Source organism: Bos indicus, chromosome 10 (genome assembly GCF_029378745.1).
Source record: "Bos indicus isolate NIAB-ARS_2022 breed Sahiwal x Tharparkar chromosome 10, NIAB-ARS_B.indTharparkar_mat_pri_1.0, whole genome shotgun sequence".
Taxonomy (NCBI): Eukaryota; Metazoa; Chordata; class Mammalia; order Artiodactyla; family Bovidae; genus Bos; species Bos indicus.
The window spans coordinates 28,806,040-28,823,744 of record NC_091769.1 but is presented as its reverse complement, the minus strand read 5'-3'; the positions used below and the strand labels follow the sequence as shown (position 1 = coordinate 28,823,744).

Here is a 17,705-nt window from a genome sequence, read left to right as displayed (position 1 = left end):
GAGCTGGGATATGGACCAGAGCTGCAAAAGGAGTAATAACCTGTAAGCCCTCTATCTGCTCTGCCTTCCTTGGGCTGCATGAAATCTGGGGATTCCCAGAGTGAGCACTCTGCTGAATCCTGGCACATGGATTCACGTGGAGGAAATTCACATTTCCTCCACATGGAGCAGTTGATTGCTTGTCTCTTCCTCAGGTGTGTGGATATCCTGGAGCTCTGTGAGCAGGAGGACCTCATGCGGTTCCATTACCATACACTGAGACTCTACAGCGCCTTGTGCGCCCTGGGAAATAGCCGCGTGGCCTACGCCCTGTGCAGCCATGTGGACCTCTCCCAACTCTTCTATGCCATTGACAACAAGTACCTCCCTGGCCTCCTGCGCTCAGGCTTCTATGACCTGCTCATCAGCATCCACCTGGCCAGCGCTAAGGAGAGGAAGCTGATGATGAAGAATGAGTACATCATCCCCATCACCAGCACCACCAGGAAAATCCGCCTGTACCCGGATGAGTCCAAGAGGCACGGGCTCCCTGGAGTGGGCCCGAGAACGTGCCTCAAGCCAGGGTTCAGGTTCTCCACCCCCTGTTTCATCACCACCAACGAGGAGCACCAGAAGCAGAGCCCCGAGATTCCCTTGGAGCTTCTCAAGACGAAGGCACTGGGCATGCTGACGGAGGCAGTGCAGTGCAGCGGTGCTCACATCCGGGACCCTGTCGGGGGTTCCGTGGAATTCCAGTTTGTGCCTGTGCTGAAGCTCATCGGAACCCTGCTGATCATGGGGGTGTTTGATGATGATGACGTTCGGCAGATCCTCCTCCTCATCGACCCCTCTGTGTTTGGGGAGCACAGTGGGGAGACGGAGGAGGGAGCAGAGAAGGAGGAGGTGACGCAGGTGGAGGAGAAGGCTGTGGAGGCTGGGGAAAAGGCCAGCAGGGAGGCTCCCATCAAAGGCTTGTTGCAGACCCGATTACCGGAGTCCGTCAAGCTGCAGGTAACCCGGGGCAGCCAGCATCTTGCCCTTGGAAAGAACTAGGGAGGGAGACAGGGCAGCCTGGTGATGCGTCTGGACTGTGGACATGGGCCTGAATGTGGAGTGGAGCAGAGATGAGGGAGAGCACCCCCTGGTCCTGCTTGTTTCTGAGCTGGAACGTACTCTCTAGTGAAAGTGAAAGTGTTGGTTGCTCAGTCGTGTCCAACTCTATGCGACCCTATGAACTGTAGCCCACCAGGCTCCTTTCTCCATGGGATTTCCCAGGCAAGAATAGTGGAGTGGGTTGCCATTCCCTTCTCCAGGGGTTCTTTCTGACCCAGGGATTAAACCCAGGTCTTCTGCATTGCAGGCAGATTCTTTACTGTCTGAGCTACCAAGTCTCCCTAAACCAAAATGAGAATACCAGCCCTCATCAATAAGGTACCTGTTTTAGAACTGTTTTTCTGGTACCAGTGATAGATTTTCCCTGATCTTATCTCCTATTCCTTGGGACTAAAGGGCTTATTGGTGAGATCTTGTCTAGAGACAGAGAGGAGCCTTTGACTGTGCAATTGACCAAAGGAATTGGCTTATAGGATGACCACACTCATCACCTACTCTCATACATTGCCATACCCTGATCACCAGGCTGATGTGGGCCTGTTATACTGGCATTCAAAGAAAATGCCATCTGAGCTAAGAGTCCTACTCATTTAGAGTTGCCCCCTTGGCATCACCTGAGGAACCTCAGTATTTCTTAAGACATAGTCTTACTAGACATGAGCTAGCATCAGTGATGTACTGGGGATGATGGTGACTTTGTCTTTTCAGCATTGAGAAAAGAGAAATGAAAAGAAATAGAGGAGAAATTAACATAGTGCTGTAAATCAATTGTACTTCAGTAACATTTTTTAATGAGTTAAAAAAAAAAAGAAAAAAGAATAATGGAGGAGAGGAGTTTGTCTTAGTGGAGTGAGCCTAGTCCAGGAATCCCTGGATTTTAATTCCTGCTCCTTGGCCACTTACTAGCTGAATAAATTTGCCAAGTTAGTAGCCCATCAGTCTTAGCTTTATGATTTTTAAAATGTGGATGATGATATAATTGTAAAACAATATTAAAATGTGTTTTTATAAAATATAATTTGAAATATATTTAGTATAAAATATATTATAAAAAGTAATCTGCAATTAAGTTCTCTTATCCAGTGTGATGGTGTTCATTTCATCAAAGCCTTAAATATAGAGCAGAAGCATAACAAATTTCACATATGTACCTTAAACATTTTATTAAAACATATAAATGTGCTATTCTGATGGAGGGCCAAGACCTTTTCTTTAACGTGAGTCCCTGACTGGCTCATTGAGCTCTCTCCTCCATAGATGTTACCTGTCATATACCATCTATGATTGCCAGTCTGGGGTCTTTAAGGTACCCTGAGATCTAGAGGTAATCAAAAGCAAGCTGAGTGCAAAATGCTTCTGGATTTTTATGATTTTCCTAATTTTTTATACTTGTCTAACACTCAGTTTTAGCATTTTGTTTTTTTAAAAAAACTTGACTTTCTCAGATGCTCCCTAGTCACTCAGCTTCATTTTCCTATTGTATTGACCTATGTGACTTTAAATGGTAATTATAATCACAAGTAGAATGGGTGTAAGAGATGGGTCCCACTTTACCTGGTGGGAGCAGAGGCTGTCCTGCTGGGCAACAGCACCCCACCACCAGGGGCCTTGTCTGTGCCCAGACACGCTGGAGGGTGCTCCTTAGTCATGTGTGTGGTGTTAAGTGGAGATGGGTGAATAGAACTTCTGCTTTAGTAAAAATATGCAAAAAACACATAAAGTATGGCAAGTGCCTGGCACAGTGTCTGGCAAATAGCTGGTGCTCAGTAAGCTACAGCTGTTGTTTTTTTTATTAGTATAAATTCTAATATGATAAGATTAGCTATAACAATCCTGATAAATTGATCAAACAGTGCCAATAAGCAAAAGCAATGAAAGATTCATAGAGAAACCAAAGACTGACTTACCCATCACCTAGAACCAGAAGATGTCAGAGAAGAGACTCAGTCCTCAGATGTGCGATTTGGTGATGGTCTCTGTACTGAGCTTTGAGCCCTGGGAGAACACCCTCCTACATGCTGTTCTCTGTCTCCACAGGCAGACGTGCTTTATGTCTAATGAGCTCATTTCCCTGTTGTAGTTCTGGTCTCAGCAGTGAAGAACTGGGCTCTAGGTTCAAATACTATTCCAGAGTCGTCCAGTAATAGCCAATTTGGATTCCAGTAATAGCTCTGTGGTTACTGTATAACACTGGGCAAGTTCCTCAAATTGTCTAAGCCTCAGTGTTACCGTCTGTAGATTGGGAATGATAATTGCATCACCAGGGGACATGAAGTGTTATTATATTCTCATGTGTGTACACTTTTACAGATGTGTGAGCTGCTCAGCTATCTCTGTGACTGTGAGCTGCAGCACCGGGTGGAGGCCATTGTGGCCTTCGGTGACATCTATGTCTCCAAGCTCCAGGAAAATCAGAAGTTCCGCTACAACGAGCTCATGCAGGCCCTGAACATGTCTGCGGCCCTGACCGCCCGGAAGACCAGGGAGTTCCGCTCGCCCCCACAGGAACAGGTGAGAACCTTCCAGCCTGTTCCTAGGGAAGAACGGCACCCTCTGGAGCAGGGTACACATAGCCTTTATGTGAAAGGGCAGCCATGAGAGCTAAGGGAGATGGAAAGACCCCAGCTAGCACCAGCAGACAGGCTAGTACTGGGCTGAGCTGATAAGCATCTGCCAGGCATCTTGGGTGGGAAGATAACCTTCTGAAACCGCATGGGGAGGGGGCCAGGCTTTCTCCCATCCTGCCATCCCACATGCCAGGGCCTCTGTCAGTAAGGCAAAGGCCAGATCACATCACATCACTAGACCAGCGTCCTGCTTCACCCTTTAGAAGAATTTTTGTCTAGTCCATCCAAAAGCCACTCCTCTCCATCAGAGAGCAACAGAATATGGTCAGCATTTCCTGATTCATGAGGGCAGGTGCACATTCTTTCTCATCTGAGGGCCCAAACCTCTCACCCAGTTATGGAGACCCCCCTGGAATCCGCCCCCCAACTCCAGCTCCAGGAAGCCTGGAGAGCAGAAGTTGTGTGAGGAAGTCCCTCCTGTGATGTTCTGTCTCCATTCTCTGTGGTCCCCGCCTTGGCCTCACTCAGATGGAAAGACTGGAAAAGAATGAAAATCCTGAGAAACTTGCAGATAACAGAGGGACATCTTGTAAAATAATAGTTTCCAGTCGTCTCTGCTGCCCAGCTGTTTCCATATATCCTGTAAGCCATTCAGCAAGGCTCCCTTAGCGTTCAAGGGAAAAGATAGATCTTTCAGGGAAGAAATTCATTTTCTGTCTCCAAAACCAAATCTTTGGATCTTATACATATTTGATAAGCAGCCTATCCATAAATTGTTGTCAGTATGATTACCACCACTTTATATTAATGAGTCCACCACAACTTGGTCCAGTTACTTTCCTAAAATCTGTTTAAAACCTGTTTTATAGGCTACAGATATTTATACTGGCTTAAAAAGGAATGGCCTCTCTGGGTTTTTTAAGATTCCTTTGAATGATACTGGCCTTGATACAGAGCAGATCCATCTGCTTCAGAACCCTTTGCTAGAGGCAAAATGCGAGGCCCTGTGGACGGATGGGAGCAGATAGTTTGTGCTGTGCTAAGGAAAACGGAGTGAGTGTGCAGTGAGCAAAGTGCAGTGAATTATTCTTGAAGGCTTTACAAATGTTGTCAGGCTGCTTTTAGACTGGCAACAGGTGTGAACATTCCCTATTTTGGCTGGGCAGATGCTGACTCACATTTGTGAAAAATGGGATGGCAGATGATGTGGTGATTAAAACACCGGTGTTGGCTTCAGAGCCTGGCTGCCATTCCGGCTCTGCCATCACTCATGGTATAGTCTTGAGCATATTACTTCTCTCTGTCTCAATGTCTTCAGGCTGCAAAATGCAGATAATGTTTGTGAAAATCCCACGAGATAATTCACTTAGTTTGCTTGGCAGGAACTCAGCCACGTAGTAAACATTCTGTAAGTAGGAAGGGCTGTCATCAGTTTTCGTGTCAGAGGTATTTGCCTTTGCCTCATGCCATGTTAGCTCAGTTGGTAAAGAATCTGCCTGCAATGCAGGAGTCCCAGGTTCAGTCCCTGGGTGGGGAAGATCCCCTGGTGAAGGAAATGACAACCCACTCCAGTATTCTTGCCTGAAAAATCCCATGGATAGAGGAGCCTGGCAGGCTACAGTCCGTGGGGTTGCAAAGACTCAGACACGACTTAGCAACTAAACCAAGTTCTATGACCTTCTGTCAGTGAGTCGGTGACTAGAGTTTACTCATGTTTTCTGGCATGTCCTCAGCTCAACCAGGACTGCATTGTCCATCTGACATTATCTTTATCAACCCAGCTCATGATCCTGGCCCCTGGAAGAACCCTTTCACTCTTACTGCATTCTGCCTCCTTACCTTCTCTTCTGCCATCCTCGGGGCTCACCATCACTTCCTCCTTTAACCTTGCAGGCAGTCCTCTGACCAATCATTTCAGACCCCTTTCAGAAGTCTCAAGAACTTCTTTCCTTATGTGTTAGACCAGTGATTCTTGAGCAGACATCAGAATCCCTGAAAGACTTAATAAAACACAGATTGCTGGTCCCACCTCTAGGGTTTCTAATTCAGTAGGTCTTGGGTAAGTCCTGAGAATTTGCATGTTTAGTAAGTTTTCAGGTGAGGCTGAGGTGTCCAGAAATGAAATAAAAGAAGGAACACTCTTACCAAACTCAGTAGTCTCTTTTGCCGCCCCTCCCATAGTATTCATTTTGAGAAGAATCTGCCAATAGAACTTTCTAAATAATTAAGAATTTAATAAAGGATTTGGAGGATTTCAGTCAATTTCAGGGCATAGGAATGCAAGATCACTTGGAAAATAAGATACATAGGAATTAGAATTTTAAAACAGTGATATGATTACCTCACTCTTCTGTAACTTTTGAGAATAAAATAGAGGTTTTCAGCCCTATATTCATTCACTGTTTAAAAAGATGAAATAGAAACATACTTGGGGGATATAACTAAGTATAAAGGTAGTAAAGCTAGGATTAGTCCAGTGATTGTTGGCAAGTTATTCAAGCATAGTCAGTAAGCCTTTCACTTTGAAAAGGACTTCATTTAGAGGGTATGACCTGCAGCAGAAAATTCAGCTCACTCCCATTTTTAGTTATGCCCTGAGGGCTCCCACTTGCTTCCTAAATGTTCTACCAAAAGGAAAATCTTTCAGTAAAGAAATTAACTTTTTGATTCTTGGAACCAGATCTTCAGATCTTATTTTAATGAACAACTCATTGATATATGTTGCTGATACAGTTACCATAATTCAACCAATCTTACCATCATGAAACAACTACAAAAATAACATTTCCAACCTGTGTTATGCATATTATACAAACAATAGTTTCAAAAAATTATTTTGCAGTAGAAGCTTTGAATAAGGATCTTCCTAACAATATTAAATAAGGTTCATAGTTTAATGAAAGACATTATAAATGTTTTCACCTAGAAATCCCAAACAAAAGGAGAAAATACCCCTTTGCCTGGTGTTTGGGTTACCCTATATGATAGAGTAAAATGGACAAGATTGCCTCTGGTGATTTTTATTTACTTATTTATGGCTACGGTGGTTCTTTGTTGCTGTGCGTGGGCTTTCTCTCTAGCTGTGGCAAGCAGGGGCTGCTCTCTCGTTGTGGTACGCAGACTTCTCATTGCAGTGGCTTCTCGTGTGTGGAATACAGACTCTCAGCACGTGGGCATCCGTATGCGGGTTCGGTAGTTGCATCTCACGGGCTTAGTTGCTTCACAGCATGTGGAATCTTCCCAACCAGGAATTGAATCTGTGTCCTCTGTATTGGCAGGTGGATTCTTAACCTCTGGACCACCAGGGAAGTCCTACCTCTAGTTATTACTTCAGTGCCTCCACATATTTACTAACCAGGGTCATGGGTCTGTGGAAGAATTTAGACATCAAGGAATCTGAGTGTTAGCTTTTTTTTTTTTTTTTTTAACCAAATTTTCATTAATTTCTAATAGCAGTTCTTTCAATTATTGATGTAGGCAGCAAAGCAAATACTTTGTCACCCACAGAAATTGTATATTTTTTCATATGGTATCACAGTGGTTCTAATACTTGGTAATATCATTTATATTCATCACTGCTTCAAGATCGCAATGGGTATGAGGGCTGCCCCTAGATCTTTTGTCTAATGAATTAATAAATAAGTATATATGTTGCTGCTGCTGCTGCTGCTAAGTCGCTTCAGTCGTGTCCGACTCCGTGCGACCCCATAGACGGCAGCCCACCAGGCTCCCCCGTCCCTGGGATTCTCCAGGCAAGAACACTGGAGTGGGTTGCCATTTCCTTCTCCAATGCATGAAAGTGAAAAGTGAAAGTGAAGTCGCTCAGTCGTGTCCAACTCTTTGCAACCCCATGGACTGCAGCCTACCAGGCTCCTCCGTCCATGGGATTTTCCAGGCAAGAGTACTGGAGTGGGGTGCCACTGCCTTCTCCAAGTATATATGTTACTATATCACAAATATGTTTTTTATGATCTTGATAATTAGATTTCATTATAACTGTTTCTCTTTGTAATCCCTTATATATTTAGGTATTTAAAATATTAATTTGAGAAAAACATCCATGAGTTTCACCAGACTGTCCAAGTAGGACATGCATGATCAGTAACCCAATTGTGTCTGACTTTTTGCAACCCCACAAACTATAGCCTGCCAGGCTCCTCTGTCCATGAAATTTTCCAGGCAAGAATACTGGAGTGGGTTGCCATTTTCTATTCCAAGGGATCTTCCCAACACAGGAATAGAACCTGCATCTCTTGCATCTCTTGAATTGGCAGGCAGATTCTTTTCCAATGAATCACTGGGGAAGTCAGGGTAATCCATGGCACAGAAACAGTGAAGTATCTCTGACATAAAATTGTAAAGGAAAGGATGATAGGCTGGCTTCAAAACATAAAACTGACATGTCAAAAAAAATTCTATAAATAGAATTAAAAGCTCACTAAAAACTAGGAAATGTATTTGGAATTGCAACCCCATGGACTGTAGCCTACCAGACTCCTCCATCCATGGGATTTTCCAGGCAAGAGTACTGGAGTGGATTGCCATTTCCTTCTCCAGGAATATATATTACCAAGAGATAATAGTCTATAGAGATGTGCAAAACACTTGCCAATTAATTTTTAAAAGATAATCACACAACAGAAAAATGGAGGAAGAACATGGATGGGAAATTTATAAATGATGAGATAAAAACAGTCCTTCTGTGAGAAAAAACAGATCAACCTCACCAATTAAATGCAAATTAAAGCAACAGGGATATGACATTTTTTACTCATTAGATTGGAAAATATTTGAAAATATGTTAATTCCCATTACTGTAATGGCGTTGGCAAAGTAATACACACTCTTGTATAAATTTGGTAATAATGCAAACTGTTGTGAGCTTTCTGGAGAGCAATCTGGCAATTCATATCAAAAGCCATTAAAATGTACAAACCTTTTGATCCAGGCATTTTGCTTCTATGAGTTTATCCTAAGAAAATAAACAGAGATGTGAACAAAAACTCCATAAAAGGAAATTCAAACTGACTTTATTTACAGGGATAAAAAAATGAAAGCAACTGAGATATTTCAGAGCAGATCATTAATTTTACATACATTTTATATAAATCACTGTTCATCCTTGTGATGAAATGCAGTGCACCTGTAAGAGATCGGGTTGAGAACATTTTAAAATGCTTGTGATAAATTAAGTTGAAAAATTGAGTTTCAAAAAAGTCAAGTTAGATTGTAATCTCAATCTGCCTATATAAAGATATTAACTAAAATATTAATGGCAGCTATCTCAGTGGGGAGATCTCAGTAAATTTTCTTCTTTAGCTAATCAAGTTCTGTATTACCTTTATAATCAGAAAAAAGGAAAAGCTACTTTTATTTTTTTAGCAACTCACAGTTTATGGCTTTATCTCATTAGTGTATTATTTACATCTTTGTATTCTCATGACCCATCTCTCCAAAGATCATTTAAAATGCATGCCCTGAATGCATGACTTTTTTCTCAGAATCATGTATTCCTTCTTAAAGGCAGGGATTAGAGCCATAGTCACCAAAATAGTTATTCCAAAGGAGGAGGGTAGAGACAGTATTTTGGTGATGTCAAGCAATATTGCTAGAATATTTTCTTTTCCTTTTTTTGCATTTGTAGTGGGGTCCCCCCCACCCGTTGTTGAGGTTTGGTTAACACAGAACACTGTATAGCTTAAGGTGTACAACCATAATCACTTGATATCTGTCTATATTGTGGAAGGATCATCACAGTAATTTTAGTTAACTTCTATCACCTCACATAGTTATGAATTACTTTTCTTATGATGAAAACTTTTAAGATCTAGTCTCCCAGAGGGGGAAGGAGAGAGCAGGACAAATTGAGAAAGTTGCACTGAAAGTCACACTACTACATGTAAACTAGGTAAGGATGAGGCGGTCAGACGGCATCACCCACGCAATGGACATGAGTGTGAGCAAACTCCAAGAGATAGTAAAGGACAGGGAAGCCTGGCGTGCTGCAGTCCATGGGGTCACAAAGAGTCAGACACGACCTAGCAACTGAACAACAAGGAAGCAGAGTGAGAGAAAAACTTTGTGCTGAATATATTTTGTACTTATTTTTTATCTATATGTATGTTGCCTAATATGGCAAAACCAATACAATATTGTAAAGTAATTAACCTCCAATTAAAATAAATAAATTTATATTGTAAAAAAATTAAATAGATTAAAAAAATTAAAAATTAATAAGAATTAATAGAAAAAAATAAAATAAATAGCTAGTGGGAAGCTGCTGTGTAACACAGGGAGCTCAGCTCAGTGCCCTGTGATGACCAAGAGGGGTGGGATGTGGAGTGAGGGTAAGGTGGGAAAAAGACTCAGGAGAGGGGGGACATATGTGTACTATGGCTGATTCTTCTTGTTGTACAGCAGAAACCAACACAACATTGTAAAGTAATTATACTCCAATTATAAATTTAGAAAAGATCTACTATCTTAGCAGTTTTCATGCACAGTGTTGTTATATTACTACCCCAGACTTACTCATTTCATAACTGGAAGTTTGTGCACTTTTAAAAAATATTTTTAGTTTTTTTATTGAAGTATGGTTGATTTATAATGTTTCAGGTATACAGCAAAGTGATTCAGTTATAAAAAACTATTTTTAAATGTTGGCTGTCTTTACACACACACAAAATCGAGTTAAAAGTTTGCAAAGAATGTTAGGTGTCTAAGGTTGGATCTGAGTTCTTTAGACAGACATTGAGAACCAACTAGCCAATCTTTTTTGCCCCTCCAAGATCAACATGCTTCTTAACTTTCAACTGGGGGAGAACTGCCCATGCCCAGAAGAGATCCGGGAAGAGCTGTACGACTTCCATGAGGACCTTCTCCTTCACTGCGGTGAGCTTCCAGATAAAAGCTTTATCCAAGACAAGGCTGTTCATGGTTCCTTGGTTAGAAGTTCATGGGGGGTTGTAAAGTTAATTTCTGTTTAAAATTATAGTGCTAATTGTCCAAGAAATAATTCTTTCCAAACTATTTGGGTCAGAGAAGATACAGGACATAATCCTGGGATAATACATGACTGAAACTCCTTCTGTCTACAAGAAATGTTGCTGAGATCTAAGAGAGGGGACTGGGTCTCTCAAGAAGGAAAGAAAAGAAAAGATCTTTATATAAACCTCACCCAGTTTATCTCAAGTTAGATATCTGGGACACTCTTCCCAAATGAACCAAGATTCTGATCACCTTTGCTTTTTAGCTTCTGCAATGATATGTCTGCCCTTAAGGATTCTAAACCAGCCATTTCTACTTTGATATGTATCTGCTGGTTTTAAGTGCCCATCAACAAGTGTACTGCTTTTGAAAGCTATGTGGATAACAGATGACTTTTTCATTTGAAGTAACAGATTGGTAACTGTTTCTTTCTAGATACTCTGGAGCCCATTTGGAGTATGGGTTAGAAAAACTTAAGTCTTGGGGTTGAAATTACTTTATGTTTTTGTATACAAGAAATTATAATTTAAAAAGATTGCCAAAAGACATGTAGATAAATATTTATAGGAGGCTGCCTATAGTATATTTAGAAAGTTCCAAAGGATGGAAAGCAGTGTTTCTATGTTCTTTCAATTATCTGGTGGCTTTGTGTACTGTTTGAGGTTGTCCCTCTTTCTGTGGCTTGCTTAGGGGTTCCCCTGGAAGAAGAGGAAGAGGAGGAAGAGGATTCCTCCTGGACTGGAAAATTCTGTGCCTTGGTGCAGAGAATCAAAGGCCCTCCCAAGCCAGAGAAGGAACAACCAACGGAGGAAGAAGAGAGATGCCCTAGTAAGTTCCCATGCCTTTCCATTATGGTGCTCCCAACCCAAGGCTCTTCTAAGGCATAATTAAAGTAAAGTGAAAGTGTTAGTTGCTCAGTCATGTCCACCTGTTTGTGGCCCCATGGACTATAGACTGCCATGGGATTCTCCAGGCAAGAATACTGGAGTGGTTTGCCATTCCCTTCTTCAGGGGATCTTCCTGACCCAGGGATCAAACTCAGGTCTCCTGAATTGCAGGGAGATTCTCTACCATCTGAGCCACCAGGGAAGCCCCTAATTAAGGTAATGAACTTCCTAAACATATATTGTGGGGTGGAGAAGGGCTGCTTAGCTTCCAGGAAGCATCTGGGCATTCTGTTATAATTGATGCTCTTAATGCTCTATATCTGGGGCTCTGCTTTCCTTCTGACTTAAGGAGCTTACTTTCAGAGTCTTCTGAAAGGGATAGATTGCTTGGTAGGTCTGCTCTTGTCTGTCTACTTTTAAATGCCTGATACCTGTACACAGATTTCTGTTTTTCTTTCTTTTATGTTTTCATAGTCTTCCTCTTGTAACCCTCATTGTTCTTGTCATTTTTGTTTGTGGTTCCTTTGCATTGAAAATCGCCCCATACTGTCTGAGCTACCAGGGAAGCCCCTTAGCAATCAAAGGGAATAGGTTGTGGAGTTTGGAGCAGGGAAGTTTGTTTTCATTTGGGGGCTATGATTTTCCTAATACAACACCCTAGAGGACTTGGACCTTCTATCTTTCAATTTTCCTGAACCTTGTTCAAATCATTTCTCTAATCTTTATATTACAGATAATTCCTACCATTGAAACTATTCCCATTTTGAAACAAGATCATTGTTTGTAGTGCAAGACAGTTTACTGTCCATAAACTATCTATACTTCAAGAGGAAGATTGTCTGCATATTATAATCAGTCTGCTCTGTACTATGAAATTATGCAAAGATTTTACTTGTCTAAAGAAGAAAGAATTTTCCAAGTTTAATGTAGTTGTCTTATTCCCTGTTCCTATCCATCTTAGAACATGCTTTCAAATTATAGACTAGAGCAATAAACTGTCAAGATATGATCAGTTTTTCTGAAAACACTGCTTTGGGGTTCATACATCTTATTGCCCTTTCTATTGACCTTCCATCTTTGTCAGACTATCTCTGAAGGGAAAGAATCATCCCCATTTATCAGCAGAAGTGTTGAAGCCTCAAAAGAGTGCCTGGGGTACTTGGCAGCAGTTGTACTGGCAACCCTTGATCGGTCCTATTTCTCAACATGGAGGGGGGAGGTCTTTGGTGAGAACATGCCAGCATGATTCAAAGGTTCATAAAAGTGAGTTTAGAGTTCCTTTGTGCTTACTGCCAAAGCAGAACTAAAAATAGACTGAACTGACCCACATTACCTGCGGAGAGTCTGTTTTTAAAACGGATGCTTCTTTCTAAGACAATATGTCACGACCAGGGGTCCTCCAAGGCGACCACTTCATGTTAGGTAAATAGAGTCAGTAAGATGAGCCCACCTGATTCTGAAGTCTCCCTGACTCTAAGAATGGTTTTCAAGCTCCAAGAACTACAGTGGTTAGCATTTGCTCCCCCAGGGTTCAGGCAGAAAGATTATGTTGTATCTGTTCTGGCAGGACATGTAGAGCAACCGGAAAGGCCACTCCAGCACGAGACTCCATGGTTCATCCCACACCTCTTCCCTTCCACAAGCAGAATTATGAGGGGTTCAAACTTTGTGTCATAAGCCTCCTATCCTGCAGTCCCAGAAATAGAATAGAAGGTGGCCAAGCATGTCTGGTTGGCAGCATATGGTTCCCTGCCAGGTGTTCCAGGGACACAAAGCTCCTCAATCAGGGCTGACTTTTTAAAAGAAAATCTTGGAGATGGTTTTACTTCCATACTCCCCGCCAAGATTGTTTTTCACTTGATTGAATGGAAATGATGGTTCTGAATACATACCCAGTTGCCATAAAGGATTCTAATCCTTTAAAATATTGGTAACGTCACCCATGTTATTGCTTATGATTTCTCTTACCCTTGTATTTGATAAAATATTAAAAGTTTAGATGATGAAAATAGCATGCTATGGTGAACTGACAATTTCCAAAATGCTTCATATGTATTAGTTTACTGCTGTTAGTTTTTGTTACTCTTCCATTGCGTAGTTGATGAACATAAGACTCAGAAGAGTTAAAGGATACTTATTCTTTCCAGCGTTACCTGGTTCTAGAAGAATTTCCAGGTGCTTGATGTCAACAGCCCAAGGTAACCAAGATGAGTAAAGCCGTGACTTGATTGAGGTCTTCCGACTCTGATTCCACACTCTTTCTGTCATCCAATGAAGCTTGCCATAGAAGTTACCAGCATATATATTAATATGATGAGCCCCCAACCTACATATTACATATAGAATGCCTTCTTGAAACCATCATCTTTTTATCTTGCTTATTGTATCTGTGAGGTAACTCACTTCTGTGACTTACTGTTATGTGTAGAAATCTGAACCCAACAGAGGTCAGAATTTTAACATCAAAAAATTGACCCAGCCAAAGACCTGGACTCAGGCTTTTCAGGGTAGGTGGTGCAATTTCTCCTCTATGAGCAATTGGTGTTGGCCAGATAACCTGCAGGGGAACCTCAACATCTAGGAAAGAGGAAGAACAGTGTCCTGAAACCCATAAGAATCCTGCTAGCTGGTTCAGTGTTAAAGGGATTTGCCCAAAGTAATTCCTACCCATATTGTGATAGAAGTTGCTACAATCTTATCAAAAAATTATATGATAATGAAGAGGTTAAGAAAAATAGTAGCAGCCCACCATACAAAGTAGCATTTTTTTTTTTTTAATATCCCAACCCAGCAAGTTGTCCAGAAAATCTTTTGCCTGTTAGTTGGAGGCCAGTGCTTCTCAGAAACACACTACAATTTAAGTAGAGTTTCCTTGAATTTAAATTTGTAACCACTGAGTTTTTCCTCCAGAAAAGGCCAACCAGCTCTTTCTGCTAACTTCTAAAATTAAAAAAAATAAAAGTCACTTGTCACTTCACAACTCAAAGTCGGTGCCTCCCTGACCTCTATCATTCACTGAGTGTTTCCCCATGGCAGGTTTTTACACTATCTTCTCTCTGCAAAGAAAGCTGCTGCCTGTATCAGCTCTCACCCAGTCACTGAATAACCTGAGGGTCCAAGCCCCAGATTCTCCCCTGCCTACATGCTGCAGCCTCTTCTCATGCTGAGGAGGGAAAACAGTCTACTGTTCACTCCCAAAATAAATCCTGGACCCCAACACAGATATACACAAAGTAAGATAATTTAGCAGTAGGTGTATCTGAGGTGCTCAGGCAGTGTTTCTAAGCCTCCTTAGATTCTCTCCAATCAGCTTCTCTCTGAGATGTACACACACAGATACGTCCTCCAGGAAGTCTTTTTTTTCCACCTCATCCTCCATCTCCCTGCCCCTGCCACGTTGTCACTAAATTTCTAACAGGGCATGTCATCCAGGGCATGACATAAATTTCTAACATTGCCATGTGTCTTACAAGGCAATGTCAGGAAAGTCATGCCACCTTAGGCAAAGTATTTTTTACTGGGACTTTGTACAGAGACCACATCTTACTTGTTTCTACATTCACCTCATCAGCACACATCTTTTTGACCTCTAATACATGTTAATCATTTGAGACTCACAAAGATGAAGAAAATGTGGCCCTTACAGACAAAGGAGGAAATGGGTGTGGACAGTCAAACTCCATATAGCATGCGGTCTGGTGTGCTACAGTACAGATAAAAGTACAGATAAGGGACAGCAGGTGGCCAAAGGAGGGGAGTGAAAACTCCATAAAGATTATAAATTGGTAGATGTAAGAGGGAAAAGTATTTTTAATGAAAGGAGCTACTTCAATAAAGCCCAGAGGGGGGAAAAAAAAATCATATTCCAAGAGTGGCAGTGAATTGAGATTGGCTGAATTGTCAAAGGAATAGAATGAGGAAGTGTAGGAAAGGCAGGGTGTGTTAGAGCAGCGTGTCCTGAAAACTCCAGTGGTTCACAGTCTCAGAGGGTGACATGTGGTTCTTACCGTGTATTTTATACTACTTGGCGTTACAGCTGCCAGGAGGGAGGGGCTGGCACTTACGTGGTGTACCCACTGTGTCCTGAGTGTTGTCCTGGCGCTTGTTTGAGTATCACTTCATTTAATTCTCCCAACAAAAATATGCAGTCAACAATGTTATTCCTATTTTACAATTGAAGAAACTGATGTAAAGACAGGTTAAATAACTTGCCAGAGTCACACGGAGGGTAGCATAAAAATTCAAATCTTTGTCTATCCCACAGCAAACAACCAGATATAGTGGCAGCCAGGTCCCCGTTTTGTACGCCAGGCAGCTTAGCCTGAGAGAAGCAAAGTAATGTGGACAAGGTTCTGGCAACAAGTGGAAAAGAGGCCAAGATGAGAATCACGCTCCATATCCAGGGCCCCTGATCTTTGAGAACTGTGCAGGGATGCTGTGGGGGTCGGGGGGAGAGGGCAGGGGAGGATGGAGAAGCTCAGAGATCAAGGATGCATGGCCAGGAGCTTGCCTCAGCATCAGTTTATTCTCCAGACCGAATAGACATAGACACTAAAATAAAAGCAATTTGATTACCTTCCCAACAGGGTAAAGACAAAGACCTCAGGTCCCTGAGTCTTTTGCTGTCCCATCTGTGTCCCATCTTCGTTCCAGGGCTTTCAGGGGCTTCCCTCTCTAGCACGTCAGCAAACATCATCTGTTCTGTCTGTGCTCTCTTCCCTGTTGTCATCATCGGTCATTTAATCGCCTGAATGTTTTCTAGAAAGTGATTATGAGGCTGGTTGACTGATTTCAAAAACAACAGGCTAATTATCTCCATATGATGGATGAGACCCCAAGAGGCTGCAGAGATGGGCTGGCAGAAGTGCAGTCTCACGGATGCTTTGTGAGGCTGCCTCTGATGGGAAGGGGTGTCCGGCCAGCTGGGGAAATGGTCCTGGGGGTGACGCAGTTGCTTCACAAGTGGGGAGGCTCTAGCCAAGGTAGAAAACCACTGAGAGAGGGAAACAGATTTAGCAGAAATAGTCAGCCACCAGGAGACTGTCCACGCACAACCAGCCCTGAGAGCCAAGGTCAAGGGCAGCCAGACCAGGGGGACTGGGAGTTTTGTGGGGTCCAGTTGTGCAGAGACGGGAAAGGCTCATCTCTTGTACAGCCCTAACTCCCATGCTGCCTCAGCCTGTAGATCATCTATAGACTGGAACCGTGATTTGTTTATTAAATTGTAGTGCTTCTTGGCTTAAATAAAAAGTAAAGCAAGGATTAGTCTAACAACAGCCATCAGTGTTGGGGAAACAATTCCTACCACATCTGTCTTTTCTGTTCTTACCTGATGATCTGGAGAGTTAAGTGATGATTCAGGTACCACATTTAGCACAGAGTCAGACTCACAAGAAGTTCTTAGCAAATATTGGCTACTACTGTTGTGATGAGAAATAGAGTGTTCTAGCAAGCTGCCTAAACTTTTACCCTTATTTCCCAGACAGGGAAGCCAAAAGAGAAGGAAACAAGTGTGCATGTCTACAAATTAAATATACAGCTGAGATGAAGGAGAGCGGGGTGCTTTCTTAGATGTTCAGCTGCTTGCCATGGAGCCCGGGGCGGCGGGGCAGTGGGGGAGTTGGCACATGACGTGCCTCTGGGGGTCTGACAGCCAGTGCCTGTTCACTGGGCCCTGATGACACAACATAGACAGAGCGGTTCTTTCCTGTCAGTGGGGAACAATGTCCAGTTGTCTGCAGGCTTTGCCTTTCAGGTTTTCAGAGCCTTGCAGCCTTGCTCTCAGGGATCTCTATAGAATCCTTGTTCTACTGAAATGAGGCAAAAGTGGTACCAAGTGCACAGCCCAGGCCAGAGAGGCACCAGGAAAGCTCAGAGAAGTTGTTTCGTCACTAAGTTGCGTCTGACTCTTTTGCAACCCCATGGACTGTAGCCTGCCATGGACTGTAGGTTCCACTGTCCATGGGATTTCCCAGGCAGGAATACTGGAGTGGGTTGCCATTTCCTTCTCCAGGGGATCTTCCTGACCCAGGGATCAAACCTGCATCTCCTACAATGGCAGGCAGATTCTTTACTGATGAGCCACCTGGGAAGCTCCAGAGATATTAGCATGATGAATTTTCCAGATATCCTTGAAATGTATGGATTTAACTTTCTCCCTAACCTTTTCTGC

The 17,705-nt window shown here is 42.5% G+C and overlaps 1 protein-coding gene across 8 annotated transcripts in view; it reads left to right on the top strand.

Annotated features, from left to right (window-relative positions):
- Window positions 1-17,705, top strand: part of RYR3 (ryanodine receptor 3) — a 559,072-nt gene that overhangs the window by 381,261 nt on the left and 160,106 nt on the right. For all 8 annotated transcript variants that reach the window (XM_070797211.1, XM_070797214.1, XM_070797210.1 and 5 more), the window contains exons 35-38: window positions 195-990; window positions 3,403-3,603; window positions 10,448-10,550; window positions 11,337-11,474. In XM_070797211.1, the coding sequence (XP_070653312.1) occupies window positions 195-990; window positions 3,403-3,603; window positions 10,448-10,550; window positions 11,337-11,474 (1,238 nt within the window). The remainder of the gene's footprint in view (window positions 1-194; window positions 991-3,402; window positions 3,604-10,447; window positions 10,551-11,336; window positions 11,475-17,705) is intronic.